Source organism: Chrysoperla carnea, chromosome 1 (genome assembly GCF_905475395.1).
Source record: "Chrysoperla carnea chromosome 1, inChrCarn1.1, whole genome shotgun sequence".
NCBI lineage: Eukaryota > Metazoa > Arthropoda > Insecta > Neuroptera > Chrysopidae > Chrysoperla > Chrysoperla carnea.
The window spans coordinates 58,439,636-58,466,259 of NC_058337.1; the positions used below are offsets into that span (position 1 = coordinate 58,439,636).

Consider the following 26,624-nt stretch of genomic DNA (forward strand, 5'->3'; position numbering starts at 1 on the left):
TGTACCCCATGTTGTCTTACTCATTCCATGGTTCTTTGTTTTTTACACACAAAGCATGTGATTTATGTACACACATATTTGTACACGTTAAATTTATCGATTTTCCCTAATCGCTTAATCAAAAGTTCGTTCTTTTTGGCTACGTATAACTCCAGAAATAGGTACTTTTGCAGCTTGTTATTTTTTTACCATAAAAATTTGTTACCACATTAGTAAATTAGTTCCTGGATGATCGAGGTTTACTCGGTATTTGGAGTTAAAAAAGCACAAATTTTATCCTTGACATGAGAACCATTTAAAATGTCCCTACACAAATACCATTTTGAATGTCTCGGGAATGTACATTATTTGGTCGCCAATAGGTGTCAGGAACAGTCATACTTTGTAGTCAACGTTTCAGTTTTTCCTAAAAACCCGGATAAAACGACATTTTATAAAAATGAAACCTAGCTAGATCGATTTTTCGCCTCAAAAGTTGCTTGCATACTAATTTTTATGAAAATCGTTGGAGCCGTTTCCGAGATTGCTAATATATATAACATTAATACGAGAGTTACAGATTCCAGGAGTGTATATTAAAAAAATAAACTCCTGGGAAAAAGGAAAAACTCTCATGTTTTCATCACAAGACATCGAAACTTAATTTAAAAAATCAAATGGAATAGTATTTTGCCTTATAATGTAGTACTCTTAACTATTGAAGATTATTAACGAAGTTTAGCAGTAGCCAGCAACTGATATCACGCAGATATATCATTAATTTTTATAAAGTAAAATCCAGTTGAAAAAAATTGTGTGTGTAGCATTTATGTGCGGTATAAACCTATGTGCGGTATAAAACGGAAGTTATTAAAACGTAGATTAAAAATTCGGAAAATATTGTAAAGTAATGCTTACTTTTCTTTTCATTCAGAAATTCAGAAATTTCTGTTCAGTATAAATTCAAATTTACCGGAGAAAACTCAATATCCAACGAAATACAAGTTCAATAATCGTAGTTAAAGTTTTTATATCACAAATTCAAAAAAATATTATCGCCAGAAAAAATAAATTCACGATGTCACCCGTGAGAGGGTGTTCCTTTTTAATGTCCAAGTTTTTCATAATGTGAAAAATACAATTAGTGAAAAATAATCCAAAAACGAGTTAAGCTAGTGTATCCTCAAAGTTTTCTAGATTACCAATCAAGCAAGCATGCTTTAAGTAGCATAAAATAGATTTCCAAATAATTTTTAACACTTTGGAATACATTAAAACAACTTTAAATTCCATTTTTACTGTTTCTAAATCAGCTGATCGTATTCTGTTCGATATTGCATTCAATATTCTACAAAATCATAAGAGACACTCAATATTTTATTATTTTAATAATTTTTATAACACATTCCTCATTCTAATTTATTTTCACTTTCTAATATATTCTGGAAAATGATTTCACAGTGGCACCCTGTAAAACTTTCCTAGTCATATAATTTTTCCTAAAAACATATGTCTATTATTGGTTATAGTTGAAATTGAATACCCTACATAATTGATAATATAATTACACTTTTATTTGTTTCACAAAACTTTGTAGACAAATTGATTTACAAATAGCATAATTTATTGTACAGAGTAATTTTCAATATTTGAATCGACGAAGCACAATAAAATTGGCTATTAATTTCGATAAAACAATAGTTTGTTCAATATTCTCTGTACTATTAAATAAACATCAATAACTTTATGAGGAATAACTTTTCTTATTAGCCATCAATTGTTTCTCAAGGAAAATTGATGACCCTAGACATACAAGAGCTCTTTCACTGTAGTCTAGGCATGGTCTGAATGGTACGTTTCTAATCATCTATAAAAATAAAGGCAGGTTAGTTTTAGTTCAATATATATTGTTTAATAAATATAGGTTTCTTCATCAAGACGTTTCATTTAAGTCGACTTCAAACTAAACTAGCAGAGAAACCATAGAGTTCAGCTTAAATTCAACTTAAATGAATATTCTTAATGGAAAAAGTCATATTTTTATAGACACAATTAAAAGTTTACCTTTCGGACAATAATTTAAATCTACGTGAAAGCTGCTGAAGGAAATTATACTATTACATACCAAACTTTCGGTATTTCAAAATAACATTAAAGACTTCCAGTTTTATTTAGAATCAAGTTTAATATTCTTTAAATCGTGATTGTAAGAAAACCGAATTTTGTGTATTATTAATTTACTAGCTTCTTTCCCTATTACTTTTTATTTTCCCGGTACTTTCCCTATTCCCTTATACTATGTCTACTTTATTTAAATAAAGAAAAGCATTAGAACCATTTAAATTTAGCATCGATACTTACTAGTTCATGAAAAATTTCGAACATTCTTGACTTTATCAATAATGATAAATGGAAATCAAGATTTAGTTTTCAATTTCATTGCTTAATTTAAATGATTCTAATATTTTTCTCTATTTAAATAAAGTACTACTTTCATTAATGAAAATATAACCAAGCGTGATTATCAGCTTTTTCTATTTAAATAAAGTATGCATAGTATGAGGTAGAGGAGAAAGTGACGGTAAAAATAATTGTTTTGGGTTTTTATCGACAATTTTGTAATGTAACTACGCAAGCTTTAGTCCCGTAGATAAAAACACTTTCTAATTTACTTCAAATTTTTTTTTTTCAAAAGTTGATTTAAGAAACTCAAAATAAAATGTGTGTTCATATTTCCAGCAAAAAAACGTATCCATACAATTTTTAACCGACATCAAACAAAAAAAGAGGAGGTTATTAATTCGACTGTATTTTCTATGTGTGTTACCTCAGAACTTTCGTCTGGGTAAACCGATTTTGATGATTCTTTATCTGTTTGAAAGCTGGTGCATCCCGTGTGGTCTCATTTTGGTCCAGTTCTGACAACGGCATTCATGAGAAAACCATAAAAGTCTTAAATTTGCGTTATATACACAAATTAATATGCGCTAAAAAATTATTGTTATTTTTGGAATCGATGTCAGCCAAGCTAATGTAACAAACTGGAGTTGTTTCCTTGGCTGACACCGACTCCAAAAATAACAAATATTTTCAATACATTATATTTTCGTTATTTTTTTAATTTTTAATGCATATTAATTTGTTTTAGAAAAATTTTTCTTTTGAAGGCGATTTTCTTTTTGCTAAAAGTTTTTTTTATAGAAAAATGAGATAAAACAATATAATAATACTCGGGAAATCATGTTTTCGAGAATATTGTTTTAAATTCAATATTTTATAACGTAATGTCAATTAATAAATTATTCTAAAAGTTTATATCACGTCGAAAATTTATAAAATAATTTAAAAGATGTTGAAAGTCGAAAAAAGTTAAATATAACTAACCACTGGAACCTCTTACTTTTATATGCAAATAATTTAGTATTTTATTCACACAAATTGAAGCTGGAAATGGATACATTAACCGAATTACATAAATTTCATAAACAATAATGATAAATTACAAAAATATGTCTCCATGTTTGGATTAGCATGTATGTATATGATAACATGCATTAAAAAATAATTTAAATATTTCATATAATTTGCATACAACGAAATGCAGTCAGTAAATGATAGAAGATGTATAAAGTGGAAGTGCAGATATGTTTTTGATATATGCCAGACAAAATATCATGTGTTACTCTGTATAGTTTAAAATTATTTTATAGGATGCTGCAGTTTGTGTTTGTCATTTTCAATAGAATTGTTTTATCTTGAATCGTACCAAGCGAGGTAAATTTTCCATAAACTTGGGGTCATGTGGCCAAATGTTCTATTCGTCTCATATTTTGAAAATTAAAACGAACAAGTGAAAACAAACAATTGACTAAGTAAATTGTTGAAATACCATGCAAAAATAGTGTTGATTATTCTATCACATTGCACATACATATACAATTTATATAATATATACTATACAATTTACGCCTAATTTGCGTCCTAACGGGTAAACAGTGATGCTTACGAAAAAATGTTTCAAACAAAAGTTGTTTATTTATTATTATTTTTTTATTATTTGATAAGGAACATTTAGTTTATTATTTGATAAGGAACATTTTTTACATTTAAACTTTTGTTCCTTCTCTAACGGTTTACAAGATGGGTCCTACGGACCCATAGGTCAAGACCCAATTGACCTATGTTGCTCATTTACGAACTCGACCTCACTTTTTACGTTCTGAGTACGCTGTAAAAATTTCAGCTGGATATCTTTTTTCGTTTTTGAGTTATCGTGCCCACAGACGGACGGACGGACGGACGGACAACCGGAACTAATGGACTAATTAGGTGATTTTATGAACACCTATACCAAAATTTTGTTCATAGCATCAATATTTTGAAGCGTTACAAACTTGGGACTAAACTTAGTATACCTTGCATATATGCATGGTATACAAATTTACAACGAATTGATATTTTAATCCGTCAGCACTCGCGCTATGAGCATTTTGATAACGCTCGATTTAAAACATAAATAACTTATTTTTCAAATGGTATATGTGGTGGAAATTTTTTCTATCTATATATTTTTATCAATTTTCTTATTATGAATTTTTCAGATTTTTTCATCCTATCTACAGTTTTTAAATATATAATTTTTTGTGATTCCTTCAGATATTGGGAGAATTTCTCTCATCAAGAGAGTAAAGGCGTAAGCTAAAAATATTAACTTGGGAAATTTTCGGGCCTGTTCTTGTACTTTCGTTCTTTAAATATAAGTCGTACTCAGTAAATTAACAAAAAACTGTGATATTATATATTTATTGTGATATAAATATAGTAAAATTAATTAAAATGAATTAAATTTTTTTTGCTCTTCTATTTTTCACTCTCAAACATCATTCATGTTTATTTGGCGAAATATTTGACGCATGTTCAGAATACGTGAGCAAATCTTTCATCGCGCAACTAAAGATTACCGAACGGTTGCAACGATTATCTATGCCATGGATGTTTTATTGACTTCGGCAACTAAGAACGCTGCAATTCAAATAGTCTAATGGAATGGATGGTCATCTCATTAATAAAAGGTATACATACAGGATAAGCCAGTTTTACAAATATTTTTGGAGTGGCTTTCGATTTAATGAGGGGATATAATTATTATAAATAATTTTCTTATGGGTTTGGTAATAACTTGTGGTTCTAAAATTTTTTCGCAACTGAAATATATCTAGCCAGAGTGTGTATCTGGGAAATTGGATAAAAATTAATAAGGTGGAATATTCAAAAATTTTCCATGGATGGAAACTTTTTAATAGCGGCGAAACTTATTTAAATTATCCTTATTTATTTAATTATCCTTAATTTATTTCAATGAATGCCGAAAATACCCATTTAAGATAATTTACGCTGCAGAAATGATCGAAATTGCTACAGACATATTCATCATGGATATACTGTTAAATTGTTGTCAAAAATGTCCTCAAATAACCTTGTTTATTTTAACCAACAACTGTTTCAAACTCGGATTACCTATTCTGAAACACTTGTTTAGTATATATGTACATGTATCACATTTTAACGCATTTGACAATGATCATACATTATGGGAAAAGCTGCTAAATAACTTGAATATGTAGTGAGTGAACAGTGAGTGCTAGCTAGGCTAGTAGCTAGGATAGATCTGCATACTGTTAGAGCAGCCCTGTTTTGTTGTTAGAAGTTCGTCTAGTAGTAATAGTTTTGTACCATAATAATTATATTTTGTGACTGAATATTATGTATGCAACATATTATATAACTTTGTGTAGTGTTATATAGATATAAACATGCTTTATATAATTCATTATTACAGTATGTAACAGAATAAAAAATAATTTTGTAATAATAATGTAGGTTTAACTTTCTCATGATTTCAGATACACCGTTAACGTTCAAGGCCTCGTTAATTATCGTTTTTAAATTAAAAAAACTTTCTTGACTAATATTAGATAAACTTACAATTTTGTAAGAAGCGGAGTTGTAGGAAATGTTAACTCTAATTTATTATCAGACTTCTTTTCCGTGAATTTTTTTGTCATTTTGATTTTGGTTTATATAATCAAGTGAAATCTACAAAATTTAAAAATCTCCGACAAATTTCCAATACGGAATCCTAAACTCGCACTTCATACACATCTAAGAACTCTCTCCTAGAAGTACCTTTTTTCTGAAAGCTTTTTCAAAATTGAGTTGATTTTGAATATCATCGCCAATTTTTTAGTTTTTTCGGGTACGAAACATTAAATCACATTTCAATTGCAACCTTTTTATTATCTACGCTTATTCTTATTAGCCTAGATGTTGAACTATTTTCTTCATTGATACAATTTTTCCTTCAATTTACCTTAAAAACTTTGTGTTTCGTAACATTTAAAATCGATAATAAAAATTGATTTTTTTTTTAAACAAAATAAACGATCTGCTAAAGTCAACTGGTCTACAGAAACAGTAAAAGCTGCACTATCCAGAAAGGTAACAAAATTTAAACTTAACTCAAAATTTTGTGCATAATCATTATTTTTATAAAATTCCAGCAAATACAACACACGATCTACTAGAGTGATAATATCCATACAAACTAAAAACTTGAAAGGCTAGTAGGAGTTGTCGGTTTTTTTTGGCACCTGCTCATTATTATTACTGAACAATATCGATATAATATCGCTTTATTATAACAGTTAATACCGATATGCTATTTTCATCCTTTGTGATGGTACACATAGGCTTATAGGTGAAAAGCGTTCGTGAATGAATTGAAATTTGTTAATGACTTCAAATTTTTTGTACACACATTAAATTATGAAAACATGAAATGTTTCATTTGATTGTAAATATTGTTTGCAAACTTTTCTACAGCAGTCTATGTGTAAGTAGTATATATATATATATGTATATTTATTATTATATATGCATTAAATATTCTTAAGTAAGTGTTACCGTATTTGTTGTTTCAATTTACATATTTTAAAGTCTTTGTCTGAATGAATTAATGGATACGTGTTGTCTATTTTATATTACGCCTGTCTGTGTCATCTAATCATATAAAGTGGCGAATCAGAATTCTATCTATCAACTTATCATGCACATTGTCTACATGTAAAATAGGTTTTTATTATAATGTCTTCGAGCTTTCGAATTTACAGAACGCTGTTATGCCTAAGTATACTTTATGAAGTCTAAGATAAAGGTCAAATATATCGTAAACATTTATGAGCTTGATTTCACTCATTCTTATTATTTGAATCGGTTTGAGAATATCTTTGATGGAAATATAAGTTATATTATGAACCATTATCAAGCACATTGTAGTGCCTATTGTCGGCCATTGAAATTTTGGTCGCAAGGTTTATGCATCGTGGCAAATTTTACTGCGAGTTTTTCTTGTTGTATTGTCCGTACTGAATACGTAAATTATTTCCTTTCAATTTGTCGGGTAGAAATTTTCAGTATTATAGTTTTAGGTGTATTTAATTCAAATTTGGTCTTTTATCTTCTTTCCAGTGAAGCAAAGGAGTCCTGCCAGTTAGCCGTATATGCATACAATTTAAGACACCTTAAGACACAGGGACTTCGGACAGAAATTTTTCTGATACGGAATCCTAAACTCGCACTTGAATCGTATATAAGAACAATCTTCATTAAATTACCTTTTTCCTTAGAACCTTCTCCAAACTGAACCGATACTGAGTATCATCGTCTATTTTTTAGTTATTCCGGGTACGCAACCCTAAACTCGTACTTGAAACATTGCTAAGACCACTCTCCATTAAATTACCTTCCAATAGAAACAAAAAAAATCCAAATTAGTTCATCCGTTGAGGCGCTACGAAGCCACAGACAGGCAGATGGGCCCACATAGCGGAACTTCTTCTTTTGGTTTTGGGGTTAAAAAAATTTCATCGTGCATCCTATATGCACGACTAAAAAAATTGAAAGACAAAAATGCATTTACTTTATATTCTATATATGATGATGTTAGAGCTTGTGTCGTTTGCTACAGTTAGTTAGTTAGGTTATTATTGCGAGTAATATTATGAAAATTATATTTGTACTCTTCTTCTTTATTAAAGAATTTATTTCGACATATATTAAGATGAAAATTTTCATATTTCTATATAAAATTTATAAAAATATACAGAACTAATTATATTTAAGATTTTTATACGCTCTGGTTGCTATCTCGTTTGTTATTTTATATTATTAATATTATAAATTAACTTTTTTTTCCAGCTTGTTTGCTTGTTTACTCTGGTTTTAATTATATTGGTAGAAGTTTATATAAGAAAAGTGCAATCTATAAATATTTTGATTATTTTAACAATAAGTTTGAGCTTTTTCTTAACAATATAGAATAATAAAGAAACAAAAATTGAAGGAAAAGTATGACATCAGAAAATTTATCTCTGTTTTTATCGATTTTAGGCATTATAGAATTAGTATTTCTACGATATATTTAACAAAAAAAAAAAACAAAAAACATAGAATTTATGAGATGTTTCTAGTTTATATTAGATATTTTTTATAAAAAAGTGCCTAAACAAATTTTGTATTAATTATTAACAATTAATTCAGTAATTAAATTTTTAATGAATTGAATGAGACATTAATTATATAAAACTAGCTGTACTCAGCCACACTTTGCTGTTTGACATTATGGTTGACATTATTATTTGGTACCTTACTTGGATTTATTTGAAAATAATGAATCATTCATCCCCACCTTCACCCTTCCTCCATATCCTCTTGCACCGGGATAGCAGTTTTGAAATATACACGTCATTCTCTTTTATTTGATTTCCACCACTGGGGTATATTTGGAAATATTCGACTGTTCATGACTAGGAAGAAGATTCGTGTTATAGAACTGTAATATATTAGTAGTTCTGTATCAAATATTTATTTTATGATATTTGATTGTGCAAGAAAATCTTTTATACCGTATTTGCTTCAGAAACCTGAATAGTGTGTCAATTGCTGCCGGTTGGAACTATGCATACATAGCTTTATAACCATTATTTCAAATTTTTCTAGGAAACAAAACATAATATAACCTGCTTTGATAGTAAGAATAACCGGCTTTGAGAGTTAATAATTTCCGTTTCTTTTAAAAAACTTTACAAGACTTTACAAAAAAATTCCGTTCTCGTCAACTGACGTCTTTATTAAAGTTGGCATATATCCAGTCATACAATTGTATCATTAGTGAATAAATTTTGTTTTTCAGTGTCGAATTGACCGACGAAGTAATTGACTTCGGTCGTGTCGGCGCATCTTCGGACTAGAAGACGAAGTAAAAATGATCAATATACCCAAGTATAAACTATTTAATAAAATTTTCAAAAGTTTATAAAGAAGACCAAATAAATTTTGTTTACATCGTATTATCAAGGTTAAACCTAAAAAAAGGTAAATAGCACTGTAAAAAAAAGTTTACCGTCGTTAAATATTTCATTTATTTCATTTAAAATGTATTAAATGAGTTTAGATATGAAAATATGGGAAAAAAATTGACTAAGTATGTAATTTTTTTAGTAGGAGAAAGAAAAAAAAAATTTTGTCTTAATCACAATATTTTTGTCTTAATCACGGTTTTTTTAAAGGGTTTTACATGAAATTAACATTTTTTTATGTTGAATAGCAGTTTATTTTTTTATTTTTATTTTTTTTAAATATTATTAACTGCGTGTTGCTAGCAGTTTACTAGATAATTTAAATGCTTGTAGAAAATAACAAACATGCATTTATGTAAGTTATCAAAATTTGTTTATATCTCTAAAAACTAATTTAATTGAACATGGACTCGTCGATGGTTTCTTTTCGAAACTTGAAAATATTATTTGAAAAGACGAAAAACAAAACAAGCAATAGCAGAAAGAGAAAGTAATCATATTTTAGCTGTTCCTGTGCTGTGCGCAGAACTTTTGGGGCACGAGATTGTCGAAAATTGTAAGTTCGATTGTAATAAAATTTGAAAAGTGATCTAATGGTATTTAATTTTAATGTACCTATTATAGACCGTGGGACTCCACGGGTTTTTTAAAGGAAAATATATACTTGAAACTGCGTGAGTGGCTTCCTTTTGACGACTCTACCAAAGTTTCTTTAACGATTTTTTTTTCGAAAATACTGCGTTTGCAAATGAGCATGATGACGTCATATTTGAGTAATAGATCGGAAAAAACGATGTAGGGAATTTGTCGGACACTGTGACCACTGAACTTGCATACCACCTCGAACATGCCATACTTAAGAATTTTTGTTTTTGAATAAATACATTTGACATTGTTTAATAACTATTAATGTTATCAAATGATCATAGTGCCCGACAAATTATCTGCTACGTTTTTTCAAAACGATAACTCAAATAAGACGTCATCATGCTCAATTGAAAAGCTGCCTTTTCGAAAAAAACTGTAGTGGGAAGTTTGGTAGGTTCGTCAAAAAAGGAAGCTTTGAGTGGCTTCCAGTTTGTAATCATCATTTAAAAAAATTGAGAGGTGTACCACGGGCATATTATATTCAAACGTTGTTTCACCAATATTTCTCCTGCTAATATTGTTAAGTCAATGTTTTGGCATCATGTTCATACAAAAGTGGCTCTTTATGTAAACCATTTTTATGGTACTTTTAATAAGTAAAGAATAAGATTCCACAAAAAAAAGTATATGCATAAACATAAATTTTGGTACAGTGTCCTAGTTTAGATTAAACAAAAAAAAAAAAGAAGTAAATAACATTACAACATTAGTTACTTAGCAGTGGTTAGTAGAATAGAATCAAATATAGTGAATATAATGAGCTTTTCTCATTTCATCTTTATCTAATGAATTACAACCATATAACCAGTGTTAGGAAGTTAATAAAGCAGTTACGTATATGCATGAAGAAATAAATGGCCATTCGCACTATATGTGTTTGCAATGTGGTGAAACATTAGTAGGAATACATAATAAACACCGAAAACCTCATATAACAAAGATAAGCTTTTTATGCGTTTATTTACTGTATTTACTATACATATGTACATGGATGAAGTCTATTTTAGATTAGCGTGTCTGTTGCTAAGTACACAATATCTTAAAAAAAGATTGAATATTTGTAAGCCATTCGATTTGTTTTTTTTTTTAATATCTACATCTCCGGGAAAACCTGTACAAAGGAGTGCAATTGTTGAATAGTTTGAACCGTTGTCAAAAACGGCACAACATTTTTAGAGTTTCGTCATGAAAGATGGAAAAATGAAACCCTCTTAATTTCGCCATTTCTGTCATATAAACATCTTCAAACATATGTAACCCTGCTATTTGTAGCCTTATTTTAATAAACATCATAGCATTTGATTGCTCGTAAATATGCTTTCTGCTGAAATGTATACAGTGCCAGATACGATCTGAAAAAAGTATCGAAAGCAGTACTCAATAAATGCTTTCAACGAAGATGATCAAACATAATATGCTAATTAGAGGAGCAGGGGGGCTTAGCTTCAGATTTTGTGTTGCATTTTTTTAAGCGCTTCGTGTTTTCCGCACTTGGGTAGGTATTTCAGTGATAAATAAAAAATGTGCAGTAATATTTTTGCACGTAAACATCGCATAATAATATTATGGTAAAAATTATAAGTAACCGACCAACAAATGGATAGGCAAATCATATTTTTCAATTAAAATTGAAGAGATGGGGGCTTAATGCAAACATTTCTGGAACTATTTAAATAGGTACCGAAATCTTGGCAAAGATTGGATGATATCTATTTATGTGTGTTTACGGCAAGCAATATTTTTCATATAAAATTATTTGAAGCAATTTTTTTAAAAACTACTGTTGATATAGATGTAAATATCTATCTGATAATTCCAATGTTTCAGGTATCGGTAAGTGGACACGAAGCAATTTTTGCATCCGTCTTGTTACTTATTTAATAAAACAACAAAAAAAGTGACCCAAACTATATATATAATAGTTATTTACGATACTAAGGCAAGATGAGCTGTATTAGAGGACGTATGCGAAATTTGCAAAACGAGTGAGTAGGAGGAGTTGGGAAAAAACAGGAGTACGTTAATAAAGCGTTATCACACGTATATCGTATAAACCTTTGTCTTTGTCCTTTAAATGTGAAAATCGATTAGAAAAATTTGTTAGTGAGAAAACTAGTAGTTTCGGTTTTGACATTAATTTGGCTTATTAAGTTGAAAATGCGTATGAGCAAAATGAGTGGGATGACTGGTTTTTATTTTACGGGTGTAGCCGTTTTTTTTTTTTTAAATAATTTTCTCAAATAATGTTTGAGACTCGTCATTATGAGCTACATAAACTATATGGTAATCAATAAAAACTATCACTTATACGTACGAAAGACTATAACAACATTTAAAATTAACTAAAAATAATTTACTTTCCCTTTTAGGCAAGCGATGCGAGTTGATTTCCATTTGATGCAACAAAACAAAATCATTTCACATCATTTCTTCTCAAACAAACATCATCACTCGATAGCTCACATCATGTGTATCGCTCCATACTAGCTGATAGAATGGACTCTATCCATAAATAAATACTTGCATGAGTATTGTTTGTGTATGTTGTTCTATTCATTCACAAGCCCTAGTCATAGTATTTATGGTAACATCATCATGACGACTCTTCTCTCCTGGATGGATGGATATATTATGGGGAATCACTTCTTCTCGGCATTTGATTCATTGTACAGTTTTGTATATACTCTATTTATTATGTCAGTCATGCATACAGTAACTTCATTGAAAGTTATTTTCATATGAAAATACTATTACTTTTGTGTTATGGCATTTTCTTCTGTTTAATGTACAGCACGATTCATAAAAATACCAACATAATTATATTGAACAATCCTTTTTATAAGTAGAGTGAGTCAAGTTGGCGAGAACACTTGCATGCGAATTTTAGATTTACTCCTTGGAGAGAAATTAGAAACTAGAGGCGTACGAACCATGTGTATCACATCTTAACCCGTCAACACTGGCGTTATAGGTATTTGGCTCAAGAGAGATTTAAAACATAAATAAATTTTATTTTTCAAATGGTGTTTCAGAAACTTCAGAAACATTCGGGCCTGTTCGTGTACTTTCATTAGTTTAATATAAGGTATACTTTTACGCAAAAACTAATGAATGGATTTGACTGAAACTTAACAATACAAACATATATTAAAGAAAAAAAAAATTATATTTACCTATTGTTTTGACATTTCATAAGATAGGGTGAAGGAGAACAATTTATAGAAATCTGTTCTACATTTTAATCTATTGTGGCTAATATATATATATATATAAATCATAATCAATTTTCAGCTTTATCTTAAGCATGGCTTATGACTAGAAAGTATGTAGTTTGAATATATAGTTGGTAATATTTTGATGATGTTCAGTGTACATAAAAATGATGCCATTATATATAAGAAAATTTATTTACATTGCAGAAATAAATTAGTTTTCTTTTCTTCATATTTTCCAACCCTTATTATTTGTCTTTAGTTATTATCATCATCCCCTATATTTTTTAGTAAGTGAGTTATTAAATTTGACTAAAATTATAAAAATTTCGTCTTCTTTAATATTATTATTATATGGATTTTACAATAGATAAATCAATTTATACATAAAGAAACTAATAATAAAATTCAAAATCTTAAAAAATAATCTTGTATATTTTAGTCCAGATAAAATTTGTTTTGAACATTTATATTGAGTATTACGAAATGTTAGGTTATTGTCTAATTTTGACCTTGGTTATTCCACAAGCAGTATGAATAGAAAAATTTCGAATGGTTTTAAGCCTCATCAGATAAGCTGAAATTGATAAAAAAGAGAACGCATAAAATTACTGCATAAATCAGCAATTTGAGTATTGGAACTGAACTTAAAAAATACTTAAATATGCTATTTTCCGGAATTTATTTCTGAATCAACAATAATTTTGACTAAAAAAAAAATAAAAATTGGGGTGTATAAATGTTAAATTACATTTAAGAAAGGTAAATAATTCACACTTATTGAATTAAATAGATCCCCAAGGAAAAAACAATTAAGGATAACCGTTGACAGAAACTCGTAATGCGTACAAAGGAATCCTTACATAAGTTTTTTCAAGCGTATTATTATCTACAAGGAAATAATTAACAATAAAAACAATTTTATAGAAATTAATCATTTTGACATGAAAAATCATAGATGTATACGTAAACTTTAAATCGCTAACTTGTTTGATATCATATTATTTTTAGCAAAACAAAATTCTTGCAAGCTTGACAAGCCATGTAAATCAATCATACAGCATCGGTGAATATGTAAACGATAAAGAACTTCGTACAAAACTGGAATGTATACAACCTCTAGATCAAGAGAAGCAACAAATATTTGAATACCGAACTCAAACAAAGCCTTGGAGTAGAATTAATGGCTTGCAAAGGAAGCGATTAGTGAATGTAATAGAAGATGCAAAATCGTTGAGAGTGAGTGATTGAAAGAGAAGAGCCAAATAGAATGGCAGGGCATTTAAAAGGAGGCAGTTATACTACCAAGCTAATTTATAAACGGAGAATAATTTTTGGAAAGAATTCATCACGATTTTAACAAGCCTAATTTTGTAAGTAAAAACAACACGACGCAAAACATTTCTGTACATGTATGCCAGGTTTAACATATATAAAAATTAAATTTTGCATGGTAGCAAAATAAAGTATTTTAAATTTGTAGTTTTTTTCAAGTTCTTTGATTCCATACTTCACAATTATTTCGAAAACTTTTTCGTAGAAATATGGTAATATAAGGCTATTAAATTGACATAAAACGAATTTTTAAATTTAAACAAATTTGGTATCATTTTTGATGATGGAATATCACTTTTATTTTTATGAACACATAAAGACGGTGTTCAAAGCCTCAACTACGCTTATCGTAATGGAATTTTTTAATTAAAGAATTCCATAAATTTAGATAAGCAATCAAACTCTATTTTAAAAATTAATGTATAGTACTTTATCAAAGCTACTTTTTTCTCACAAAAGTTGTTGAAATTAAGAAGAAAAGTAGAAAGTATTTAGCTGCAGAAAACATAGGGTAGGTAGTTGCACACATAACAACTGTAGCACAATAATTAATAACTCAAGGAAGACGGAACACCCGCTTCCCAAGCTAGCTAGTAATACAATATTTAAAAAAATTTCATTTCACGGACGGAAAAATTGCACTTGCGACTATGAAAAACCGATGGTGTTCATAGTGCAGATAAATTATTATATTAAAATGAAAAACAAGTATAATAATCAAATTGTAAATTATTTAAGTAAGATAAAGATAAAGTATAATACTTTACAACTGTACAACCGTCTCAACTGACTCACTTGAAATGGAAAATGGTTAGATGGTTTGTGTGTTACTATATTTTCACCTCAGTTTTTCAATCTAGTTAATTAAGAACTCTTGTATAAAAGTAATGACAAATACTAACAGAAAACTCTATCTTTTAATATATAGTTACTTCATTTTTTATGAAAGTATAGTAAACATTCTCTAAAACGTAATTCAAATCGTTTTAATTATGATTTGACCAGACCGATTCTTTTCTCGCTAATTGTCAAAATATTTGAAACTTTGATTTTGTTATCAGTTAGAGAAATATAACATGACGACAGAGCAAGCTACAGAAACCATGAACATCAGAAACCAAGATAAAATTCTCCGTTATTGGTAAGAAAGTAATGGATAAGTAATGAAGCAAATGCAAAAAATTACTACCGCCCTACTAGTCAATTACTTTTATAAATTTGTGGTATCTATTATTCTTTTATATAAATTGAATATTATACTTCCGAAGAAAGCAAAAAGAATTGATAAATTTGGCGATGTAGATTGTTTCTACGGGTGGCTTCTATTTTAAGGAAAAGAAACAGACAAACTATAATACTAATGAATATTTGGTTATGGGTCCTTGAAAATCTGCAAAATTCTGCTAATGAAATGAACATATCTCAGCTTGCTTAGAAAAAAGAAAAAGCCGTTGCTTGGAAACGTAGATTCTAAATACTTTTTTTTCTTTCCGTCCCAGGCAGAGATTGTTCTTTACCATTGACTTGTCAAATTAAAAAAAAAAGTAGTTCTGTTTAAAATGGATGCCAGCTTCTACCATATGGACAATTTAAAAACCCACAGAATAATAAATTTTACGTGGCTATGTGACAAAGAGTATTGCGTAACAGTAATAAATTTAACGTAAACGGAAACTTGATAAATGAATTGTGTGTAATCGGGATTTTTAAAATATGGCAAAAAGTTATGCTTTAGCTTCCGAATTTATAATAATCTACAACAGTAAAGATAGTTATAAATTGCCATCTTAAAATTTTTAAAGAATATTCACTGTATCTTGAATATGATATAGAAGGGTATTCTCGAAGTAACACGACAAGTTTTTTAAAAGAGGTACACATAATCAAATTATAAAAATGCAAAAGGGGAAATACATGACAAGACTTTGTGATGGTGATGTTTTCCTGCTTCATAGGTCACAATGTCTTACTGTTTTATGAACCCGTCATAAATTAATACATTTAATCAAAGATCTTCTAACTCTATAAAACATTCATCAAAATCTTTCTAAAAAAATATTCATTCAAATAAAATAATAGAGTTCAAAGTTGATTGTTTAATTACAATGATCTTCGAAATTTTTGGAGAGATTTTTTGGTTTTGCATGATTTATAATTTTATTAAAAATACTTCACGACGCCTCAGAAGTTGTATAAAAGGCGAAACCTTAAAGTTGACAAAACTTGTAGTCAAAAACTGTCATACTAGAGATATATTAAGGAAAATGGACATAGTGCCATTTATTTGAATTGTTCTTATGTAAGGAATTATGAATATTTGTAAAATATAACGTAAATCGACTTTGATGTGTAAAGTACACAAAAATTCCTTAAACAAACAAAAATAATAAGTAATTATAGCTGGACTTACACTTCGCTAAATATCAATATTTCGATTGCAACGAAACCATCGTCAGTAGCTAAATTTATTCATATAACACATTGAAAACATTCTTAATATACCATTTTCTTTCGAGTATCGTGGTATTTCTTTAAATAACTGTACTTTCTGAATTTATTTCAATAACTATACTTTTGGTATTTGATTCAATAACTTTACTAATTTTTGTATACAAATTTAAACATCAAAGTCGATTTACGATATTATTATATTTATTGTTGATGAATAAATTTAGCCACTGACGATGGTTGCGTTGTAATCGTAATATCGATAGTTAGCGAAATATAAGTCGGTTGTGTTTTTTTAGTAATATGTTTTAAATAAAATTTTTTTAATAAACAATTTTATTTCAAATATCGTGGTATTTATTTCAACATCTATGTCTCAAGTCGAAGCCAAATTTATTCTAAAATAAATAAAATATCCGAACAGATTTTCATTAAAAAATACATCGAAAAAGCTAACTTTTAATGTAAAAAATAAGGACTTTCAAAACGTCCATGAATGAAACTGTCCCAGACACATACACAGACTCAACAGCTTTAAACTAAAAGACTATCTTGTTTTTCAGTAGTTAAATAAGAAAATATAGATTTTTTTTCTCAATATTTTATTCTAAAGGTTGCATTTAAAAATGAAACCACTACACGTACTAGCGTAAAATAAAAATTTTAGTATGAATTATCACAGTTTATTCTTCATACTCGAGAAGACCACATAAAGAATACAAAAAAAAAAAAACGATGACTTATTCACAAAATAAAAATAATTGTTAAACATTTATCACTCACTTCGTAGCATAAGAGAGCCAAGCAAAAAGTAATCCAAACCATCGTTTTAACTCAATAATATAAATTATACTTAAAAAACATTTTTATAAAAAAAGTTAACAATTGTTCCAATCAAGATAAAAATAAAGAAAATGACATATAAAATGCGAGACGTTGGATGGAGACGAAGTAAGCAGTTAAAAATGAAACAATTTTTACTCACTCTGCAATCGTTCAAGTAAAATAAATTCATGAGTTTTTCCAGTTAGTTAAAGAAAGAATTACATACAAGCAAGAGTCATCAACATCATTCAACATATATAGATATACATTTTCACATCTTCTGTAAAATGTAGTACACATAAGATCAGTTGAAACTATCTGAAAGTAAAATAGGTCTTTAATTTTGTGTATAAATTAATAATTACACACATAAGAAATTTTCTAAGATCTAAATATTTTCGCACAACATCGTAAGATAAATGTAACAAGTTAAGAAAAAACGAGAGTTAGTGGAATCGATTGTGGGGGATGGTGTGTTCCTGGACTGTCAAGGAGTGGTTATTTTTTTCGCGGGTATCTTGTATGTACCTATGTATATGTATGTATATTTGTTTGCAACTTACTTCATTGCCTCGTATGTTTTAAACGGTTCTAGGGATTTCGGCAGTTAAGGTATCGTTATATTCGTCTTAAAAATCCAAGCGTCCTTAAATAAAAAAGGATTCTAAAAGGGGATTACAAAAATATATATAAGTTACTTGCTTTTTAATTAGAAATAATAATTTTTTTTTAAAGTTTAAATATATGAAAACAGTTTTTATAAGTGCCGGTACAAAAATCTAACATAAATTGATTAAAAATAATAATAATTTAAAAAATCCAAAACTGCGTTAAATAAAATCTGAAAAAAAGAAACAATTACATAGCGAATAATTTACATAGCGACGTTAACAATCGGGGCCCATTAAAATTTAGAAGAGCTCAGATTTTTCCAATAATGGGCTCCCACTTTCAAAGTCGCTATGTAAACTATTGGACTTGCTTACTTCTTTCCAATTCTTTCAAAAATAAAATATAACAGCCTTATTAAATATATAGTTGTTTAAGTTACTTGAAAGTTGTCAAACAGTAATGTTTAAATAAACGACTGTAGGAATGTTTTCTAGCTTTCTTTTTTACGCATTATTGCAGTATTGTTGTAGTTGCATTATCAACCGCATTATTGTAATAGTTGCTGGTAGTGAAAACATTAAAATTAGTAACAGAGAAATGAGAAAATTTTTTGTTTTCATCTCACTGTTAAGATCTTATTTCCACCTCAAAGAAGTGAATCTTTTGAGTTCCAAACGGAGTGTCTAACATTAACATTCAATTGCGGAGTAATTAGAAAACCAATCGACAGTTAAAATACATTGAAAACAACGCAAGAGGAATATAGATACTACTTGAATATTTCCAATATCAAAGTGATAATTTTAAAAGTCTCAATATAAACAAACATTTGACAGCATTTAAAAAAAACCTGCTCTAAAGCCTCTTTTTAGGATCATTACTAGAACGTTAAACTTTTTCGTAGATGCACATTTTTTTAGTTTAACAGATTGAAGACTCTGTAGAAACCCCTAAGTGAACTAACTAGTCTCCATCTTACATATGGTAATATAAGAAATTAAAGGGTCTCTGGCAGTGTTGTCAACTTAATAGTTTTACCACTAAAACTAGTGGTTTTTTTCTACTATTTTTCTACTTTTAGTGGCAAATAATTTAAATAATTTTATATTTTAATATCATTTCTGGCAATATTATTGCTCTCTACTTGTTTTTTAGTGGTTTTCTATCGCCTGTTTAGTGGGCCTTTGAGTTGAAAGTTGGCAACACTGGTCTCTGGCTCTCAAATCATTTTACAAAATAGTAAAATTAAGTTCTATGCGAGCAAACAATTTAAGATTGTTTGATTTTTTTGTGACTTAATGTATCCCAACCAAACATTTTTACATTTTGTATACATTTTCTAAGTAGCATTAATGAGTCAGATAAATCTATGTAAATGAGTCTAATTAAAAAAGGTACCTATTCAGTATACACACAATTTTTTAAATGGCCTCTATTACAGTTAACTGTAACAGTTACAGTTTACAGTGTACAGTACAGTGTACAGTTTTTTATTCATAAATTATATGTTTAATCAGTATGAATACCTATTATTATCCGTTGTAAATTCTCCTGTTAAGTGAAAATTAAAATTTGTATATTTTTGTTGTTGTATTTATACTGTTTATAACTTACTGCTAAATAACAAATGACAATTATTGTAATTTATGTTTAAATATTAAATTTTACAATTTTACACATTGTGACATTTTTGCATTTGGTGTTTCTATTTATTGTTGATGAAATTAAAATGGTTAAAAATAATGAAAACATTTTTATTTTAGGTTAGTAGGCAATAGTTTATCTTTTGGAATAAAATATACATTTATTTGTAACCAACCAATTCATCATCGTAATATTACATTTTACAATTTTACATAATTTGAAAATTTTTGAAAAATTATAAATATCCAAATTTAATTTTTTTTTTGTATTTACACATTTAGAACATGTGTAATTTCGGGTTGCAAAAAAATCCACAACTATGAGCATCACCTGACTACTATTGGAACGATTTCTAATTTTGGCCATTCAAATTTCTACAACTTTGAAGAAGTTCAACGACTCGTCTTAGGTTATTACTTAAAATGGTAATTATATTACTATTTATATTTTAAAACGAAATCTCTAATTTTTGACCAATAGTACCACTTCTGAAAATTTGGGTTTAAGCTTTGTTTATCCTTTAGATCAAAAGTTATATGGTGCGTTGTGGTGTTTTCGGGGTGGTAATAACCCCTTCTTGAAGGAGGAAAGTATATGTTGAAAATGGCAACGGAAACCGATAGAGAAAATCTAAGCGAAATGTGTCATTCAAGTATATTTCGAAAAGTTAATACTTTTCGAGCTATTGGCAATTAAAATTCCGAGTATTTAACGTTAAATAGCTGAAAAATTGGATGTTTTTTTGGAAAAAAAGTATATCATATACTTCTTAAAAAAGTACTATAAAAAATCTTGAAAATGAAAATCATTTGCACGAAAATTTACGGAGTTATAACGAAAAGAAAGTTTCTGGTACTTTTTATTTTATTTTATTCAGCAAAACCACTGATGAATTTACCATAGTAGGGGAGCCCAAGAGGGGATTTGTGTAGTAACTCGAACGCGTCAGATTAAGATATGGGGAATTCCTTGGACCTTCATTAGTACCTCCACCAAATATTAGCCCTAAATAAGGGGGAATGTGAGTTGGGCAGACGATCAGATTAGTAAAAACGAAATTGCGATATTTAAATTAGCCCGAGCGCGTCAGATTAAGATATGGTGGGTTAACTACTTGCTAAAAAATGTACATTCCAATAATCTGACGATTTAAGCGAGACGCAAAAAAATGGGAGGCTTGCAAAGTTCGTTACCCGTAGTAACTCGAGCATGATCAAAATTTTTTCAGATTATTGAAATTTACATTTTTTAGCATGTAATTAACCCACCATATATTTATCTGACCCTCTCGAGTTAATTCACCTATCGCAATTTTGTTTTTACTAATCTGACGGTCTGCCCTACGGTGGTCCCACCATATTTTGGGCTAATATTTCGTGGAGTTACTAAAGAAGGTTCAAAGAACCCCCCATATCTTAATCTGACGCGCTCGAGTTACTACACAAATCCCCTCTTGGGCTCCCCTACTACCACGGGAACTAAAATTAATGCTTGAAACTTACAGTTTACTTTACTTAGGTACCGACAAAATGCTCAAAAAGTTCTAGCAGTTTCAGACATATATTTTTTGAAAAATTGGAATTTAAATGCAACATAATTTTTCCAAAAAAACCAAAAAAATTTCTTTGTCGTTAGATAACTCGAAAGATAATAAAGTTACAAAAAAAAGTTTGGCAGGTAAAATATACTGCGGAAAAAGAGCAAAATGTTTTCCTCTTAAACTTTTTTTGTAACAGTTTTTTTTAATGTTACTTAACGATAAAGACAATTTTTTTGTTTTTTTCGAAACTTTTTTTTTGCATTTAAATTAAAATATTTCGAAATATATATATATATATATATATATATATTCGAAACTGTTAGACCTTTTTTTGCACTTTGTTAGAGCCTAAATAAAGTAAATTAGAAAGCGTCAGGCATTAATTTTATTTCTAGGTAAATTCGTTAATTTTGTGATGAATAAAATAAAAAATGTACAAGAAACTTTCTTTTAAAAATTTTTTGAGTACTTTAAGTGTACTTTTTTCAAAAAACGTCAAATGTTTAAGTTATTGGACGATAAATATTCCGAATTTCAATGGCCAATAACTCGGAAAGTGTTGACGCTCGAAATATACTTAATTGACCATTTTTGTTTAGAGTTTATTACTCTATCTATCCCCGTTGTCATTTTTACAAATATTGTTCCATCTCTTAGAAGAGGTTGTTACCACCCTCTGGTATAATGCACCACTCGGCACTGTATAACTTTTGTTTCTTGGATTTTTCTCTACTTACCACCAAATTTTTAGGTCAATAGGAACTATAGGAAATAATTTAGACTTTTAATCCACGTTTACCTACTGGAGTAAATAGCCTATTAAATATAACATCAAGTCGGATTAAATTAATTTTGAATAATTTATTAATACATTATCTGCAGGTATTTTCGAAAAATATCAGATTTATTTTTAAAACAAAAACGTTCATTCATATTAATTGAAAATTAGCGTATAATCCCAAAAGATTTTATTCAACAATCTACATAAGTAGCTTTCCTTCAGTTTTTTGGCTAAAAATATTTTGTCTATCTACCTACATTTAGTGATTAAAAAACCCTTTTCTCTCTGTAATATAAAACAAATAACAATAACAATGGATATAAATACGTAAATAAAAATATTTAAAATAATATAAATAAATTAAAATTTAATTAAAAAAACATCAAAGTAATATGATATTTATGAAATTAAATAATTTTGGTATCCATCCACCTATTTACCTATAGGTAGGTAGATATGTAGGTTTTAGGTGGATGTTTTAACCTTGTGTGTATTGTATAGGTTAAATTAGTCCTAGGTTTGCAATACCATTACAGGATAATACACATAAAAGGAATTATTTTGTATATGGACAGAATACCGTTGTTATGTTATATTAATATTAGCTATAATAATGTACATTTTATATACATGGAGTATTCAAATTTGTACACTGTGTCTAATTTATAACTCAAGATTCAAAAGTTTTTTAGCAAAATTTTCAATATAACCAATATTTATTTTTAGTGTAGGCGCTGAGTGGGTGTCGTATGCATATACAAGCCCCATCGAACAAGGAGTGTATTTCGACGTATTTTGATCCGCTGAATCCGAATTTTCAATTTGCTCATCCCACAGAGTGGGGGGAAATTTGTATTAAACAAATTAATTTTTAATACGGACATAGCTCTTGAACTATTTATAGTTTTAGGAAACAATCATACCATTTTATTCTACATGAAAAAACAAATATTGTTTCTTTTTATTCGTCTTGATACGACCAATGCACAGCGCTTGGTTTAAAACGTCCGAATGACCAATAAATAATATTTTTGTACTTTTAGGTTCTAATTTTAAAGGCATGATTCTATATTTTAATGCTATGAACATAAAAATACCTCCTATAAGTCGAAACCGAACGATTAGCGAAAGAAAACCCGATATAATTATATATGAGAAAATTGAAAATTTATTCTAATTAAGAATCTTTTAATTTCTTCAAGCCTTTGTTAAAACTTGGTTTATGGCAACCGAACACGAATTTATAAATCAATTCTGATTCAATCAAATTAAACATGAAAAGAGGGTGAACGTTGTGTCAAATCATATATGTTTGCTTTTTCGATATGTTGTTTTAAATGTAAAGGAAATGTTAAATCCAAGTTTTAAGCTTCGGTAAATGACTGGGTCATGACAAAAAATAGGAAAAACCTCGAAAATTTTGACTTTATTTGCCGATTTTAATCAGAAAATACAGCTTATTGACAATAAAATGTATCACTTTTTATAAGACCGATAGTTTCGGAAATATATGCCCTTTGCACATCTTTCCCCAAGTTTCCGAAATATCCAGACTGTATTAGCTTACTATCTCTATCAAATATTTACTAAAGCTAAAGGTTTCTCTTTCGACTGGCATGGATTTCGAAAATGAAATCCCAATTTAAGGAGGTGAATCATAAGAGCATCATCTTTACAAACTATGAAATTCAGGGGATGTTTTTTAACCAACTTCCTACTAAATTCTTAAAATTTTCAAATTGTCCCTTGGAAGTTAAATAGAAGGAAAAATTAATTCCAGAGTTTCCACGGTTTTAAATTGTGATACAACTACAACTGTAGATTTATATTTATTAAACAATTACATAATTTACAAACGCTTATAGATAGATTAAAGAAAAATTAATTACAGAGTTTCCACGGTTTTAAATTGTGATACAACTACAACTGTAGATTTATATTTATTAAACAATTACATAATTTACAAACGCTTATAGATATTCTTCTACTTAATCTGCTTAGTTGCTGTAAGGCTGAGTCAGAAGCATTTTCTATGAGAGCGACTTAAATTTGATTAATCCAAACAATAAAGAATAATTTAATGAATACGAAAATTTGGACACAGAGTACTTGTATGCTTATACGAACTTAAACTATCAAAATACCCTGCGTTTCATATAAAATATGTAATTTTAGTCATTTGGGATAAATTCTCATATTATATTAATATTGTAATACGTAGAGAAAACATGTAAGGTACAAATGTGTTGTATGTATACGCATATAAAGTGAAAGGGTTAATGCATACTAACGACATAAGGGAGAACTTACCCGCTGGGGGATTCCTCGTGTGGCCCGACCATGTCGAGGGGAACTTCCACCATGTTTTTCTTTTCGATGTGATGTCTTCAAACCACGTAAGAAACGTGAAAATGTTGTTTTCTTTTTACTTGTATTTTGACAATTTTGATCTGTAAAAGAAATAAAACATTTTTTTTTATTGTTTTGATTTAAATGTGCTTTTACATGCTTTTTTTATCATACAAAGATAAGACCACTTTAAATCAGTAAAGAGACCTGTTTAAATAATTTTTGTAAAGCAGAATTTGCTGAAAAAATATAGGCAGTTTTTGCTTCTTTAGCAGAATTTGCTGAAAAAATAAAACAGTTTATTCAATCACAGTTTATTTACACAGTTACAGTTTTTTTATGTAATTACGACACATGATTCCTTCATAATAGGCATTTATCTAAAAATATAAGCTTGGAAGTGCATTCAATAGATTTTCCAGACAATTATTAAATTTTTTAACATAACTTCAATGTTATCATTTGATATAAAATTCATTTTCAATTTTTGTTCTTTGATCAAAACTTTGGTGTACAACGATGAAAAATATATTTAATATGGAATTATTTCGTTAGTTATTTAATTAGATAAATTACTTTAAAAATATCATTTAATTTGATTAATATTTTCACTTTGAGAATAAATTTTTTAATGTTATATAAAAAGTTTGAAAACAAAAATAATGGACTTTAAAATTATATTGTGAAAAAATTATTTTTATTATCTTGAGTGTAAAGAAATTTTTTTATGTCTTTGAAATGCCGGAGAGTTAAAAATATTATTCATGTCTAAAACTGAGATGATAATTAAGAACAGTTTTGTAATCTAATAAATTCCGTTTTTATATTAATTTCTCATTTTTAAATAACTTTCATCCTTTTAACATTAGTTATCTTTTAGTATGTACGGGCGAAAAATACTTCTGCATATTAAAAAAAAAATTAGATTCGGTTTTTAACGCGGTAACTAGGAGAAAATAAAAACTAACACTTTTATGAAATAATACTTTGGAAAAATCGTGCAGGAAGTTTTAAACAAAATCAGTAAGGTGCGACAAACCGATTTGATGCGCAAAAAAAGACGGAAAAAGCATTTAAATAAAAGACGACAATTAAGGGGCTGTAGCGTTAAAAAACTAAGCAAATAAGACTAGTTTTATCGCTAAATAATCGTTTCATTTTCTCGCCTTGTATGATTGGCAGTAAAGATATTCGGGGTTCAAGTCGTAGTTTTTAATGGAATTGTTTTGTAAAAAAAAAATAATTTCGCTAAATAATACTAAAGTTTCCGCACAATTTGCGAAAATGGAAAAATAGGTGTTTCGGAAAAGCCGTGCTTAATCGGTAACGAAGCATCCTAAGACATTGTCGATGTACAACATCTGCATAGTTATTAATCTCGCATTGTGAATTGTATACACTGTCCACTGTCCAGTGTTGTGTCGATCAGCAATTGCAGTTTGTAAATTTCTGTTGCTCTTTGCGTTCATCATGCATTTACGAAATTAATAATTCATAGATTGTAGGGCAACTCTTGACGAAAGAAATGCATCTTTGTATATATATTTCAAATTGAACTATTTTTTAAACATGTTCTCCTAATAATAATTTAAGCAATGGTCACGGGTAAGCTGTAAATACTGCATTACGGAATTCCGTACGGGTTGAGCTAGTTTTCTTTTAAATTCTCAATATTACTGTGAATCAATAAATTATTGAGCATGTAGTATTCGACAGTATTGCTCTGCTTATTTTCACAGAAAATGCATACCCAGGGATATAATTGACTGTATCTCTGAAATTTAAGATGGTAGCCATTTCTTTGGGAGAGGGGAATAAAGTCTTCAAGGGTTCTA

The 26,624-nt window shown here is 28.6% G+C and overlaps 1 protein-coding gene across 1 annotated transcript in view; it reads right to left on the minus strand.

Moving 5' to 3' along the window:
- Positions 1–25,145, minus strand: part of LOC123306031 — a 77,654-nt gene extending 52,509 nt beyond the window's left edge. Inside the window, exons 1-3 of the mRNA XM_044887896.1 lie at positions 25,139–25,145; positions 24,997–25,070; positions 24,751–24,861 (exon numbers count right to left, since the gene is read on the minus strand). Of these exons, the coding sequence (XP_044743831.1) occupies positions 24,751–24,861; positions 24,997–25,070; positions 25,139–25,145 (192 nt within the window). The remainder of the gene's footprint in view (positions 1–24,750; positions 24,862–24,996; positions 25,071–25,138) is intronic.
- Positions 25,146–26,624: the final 1,479 nt, after the last annotated feature.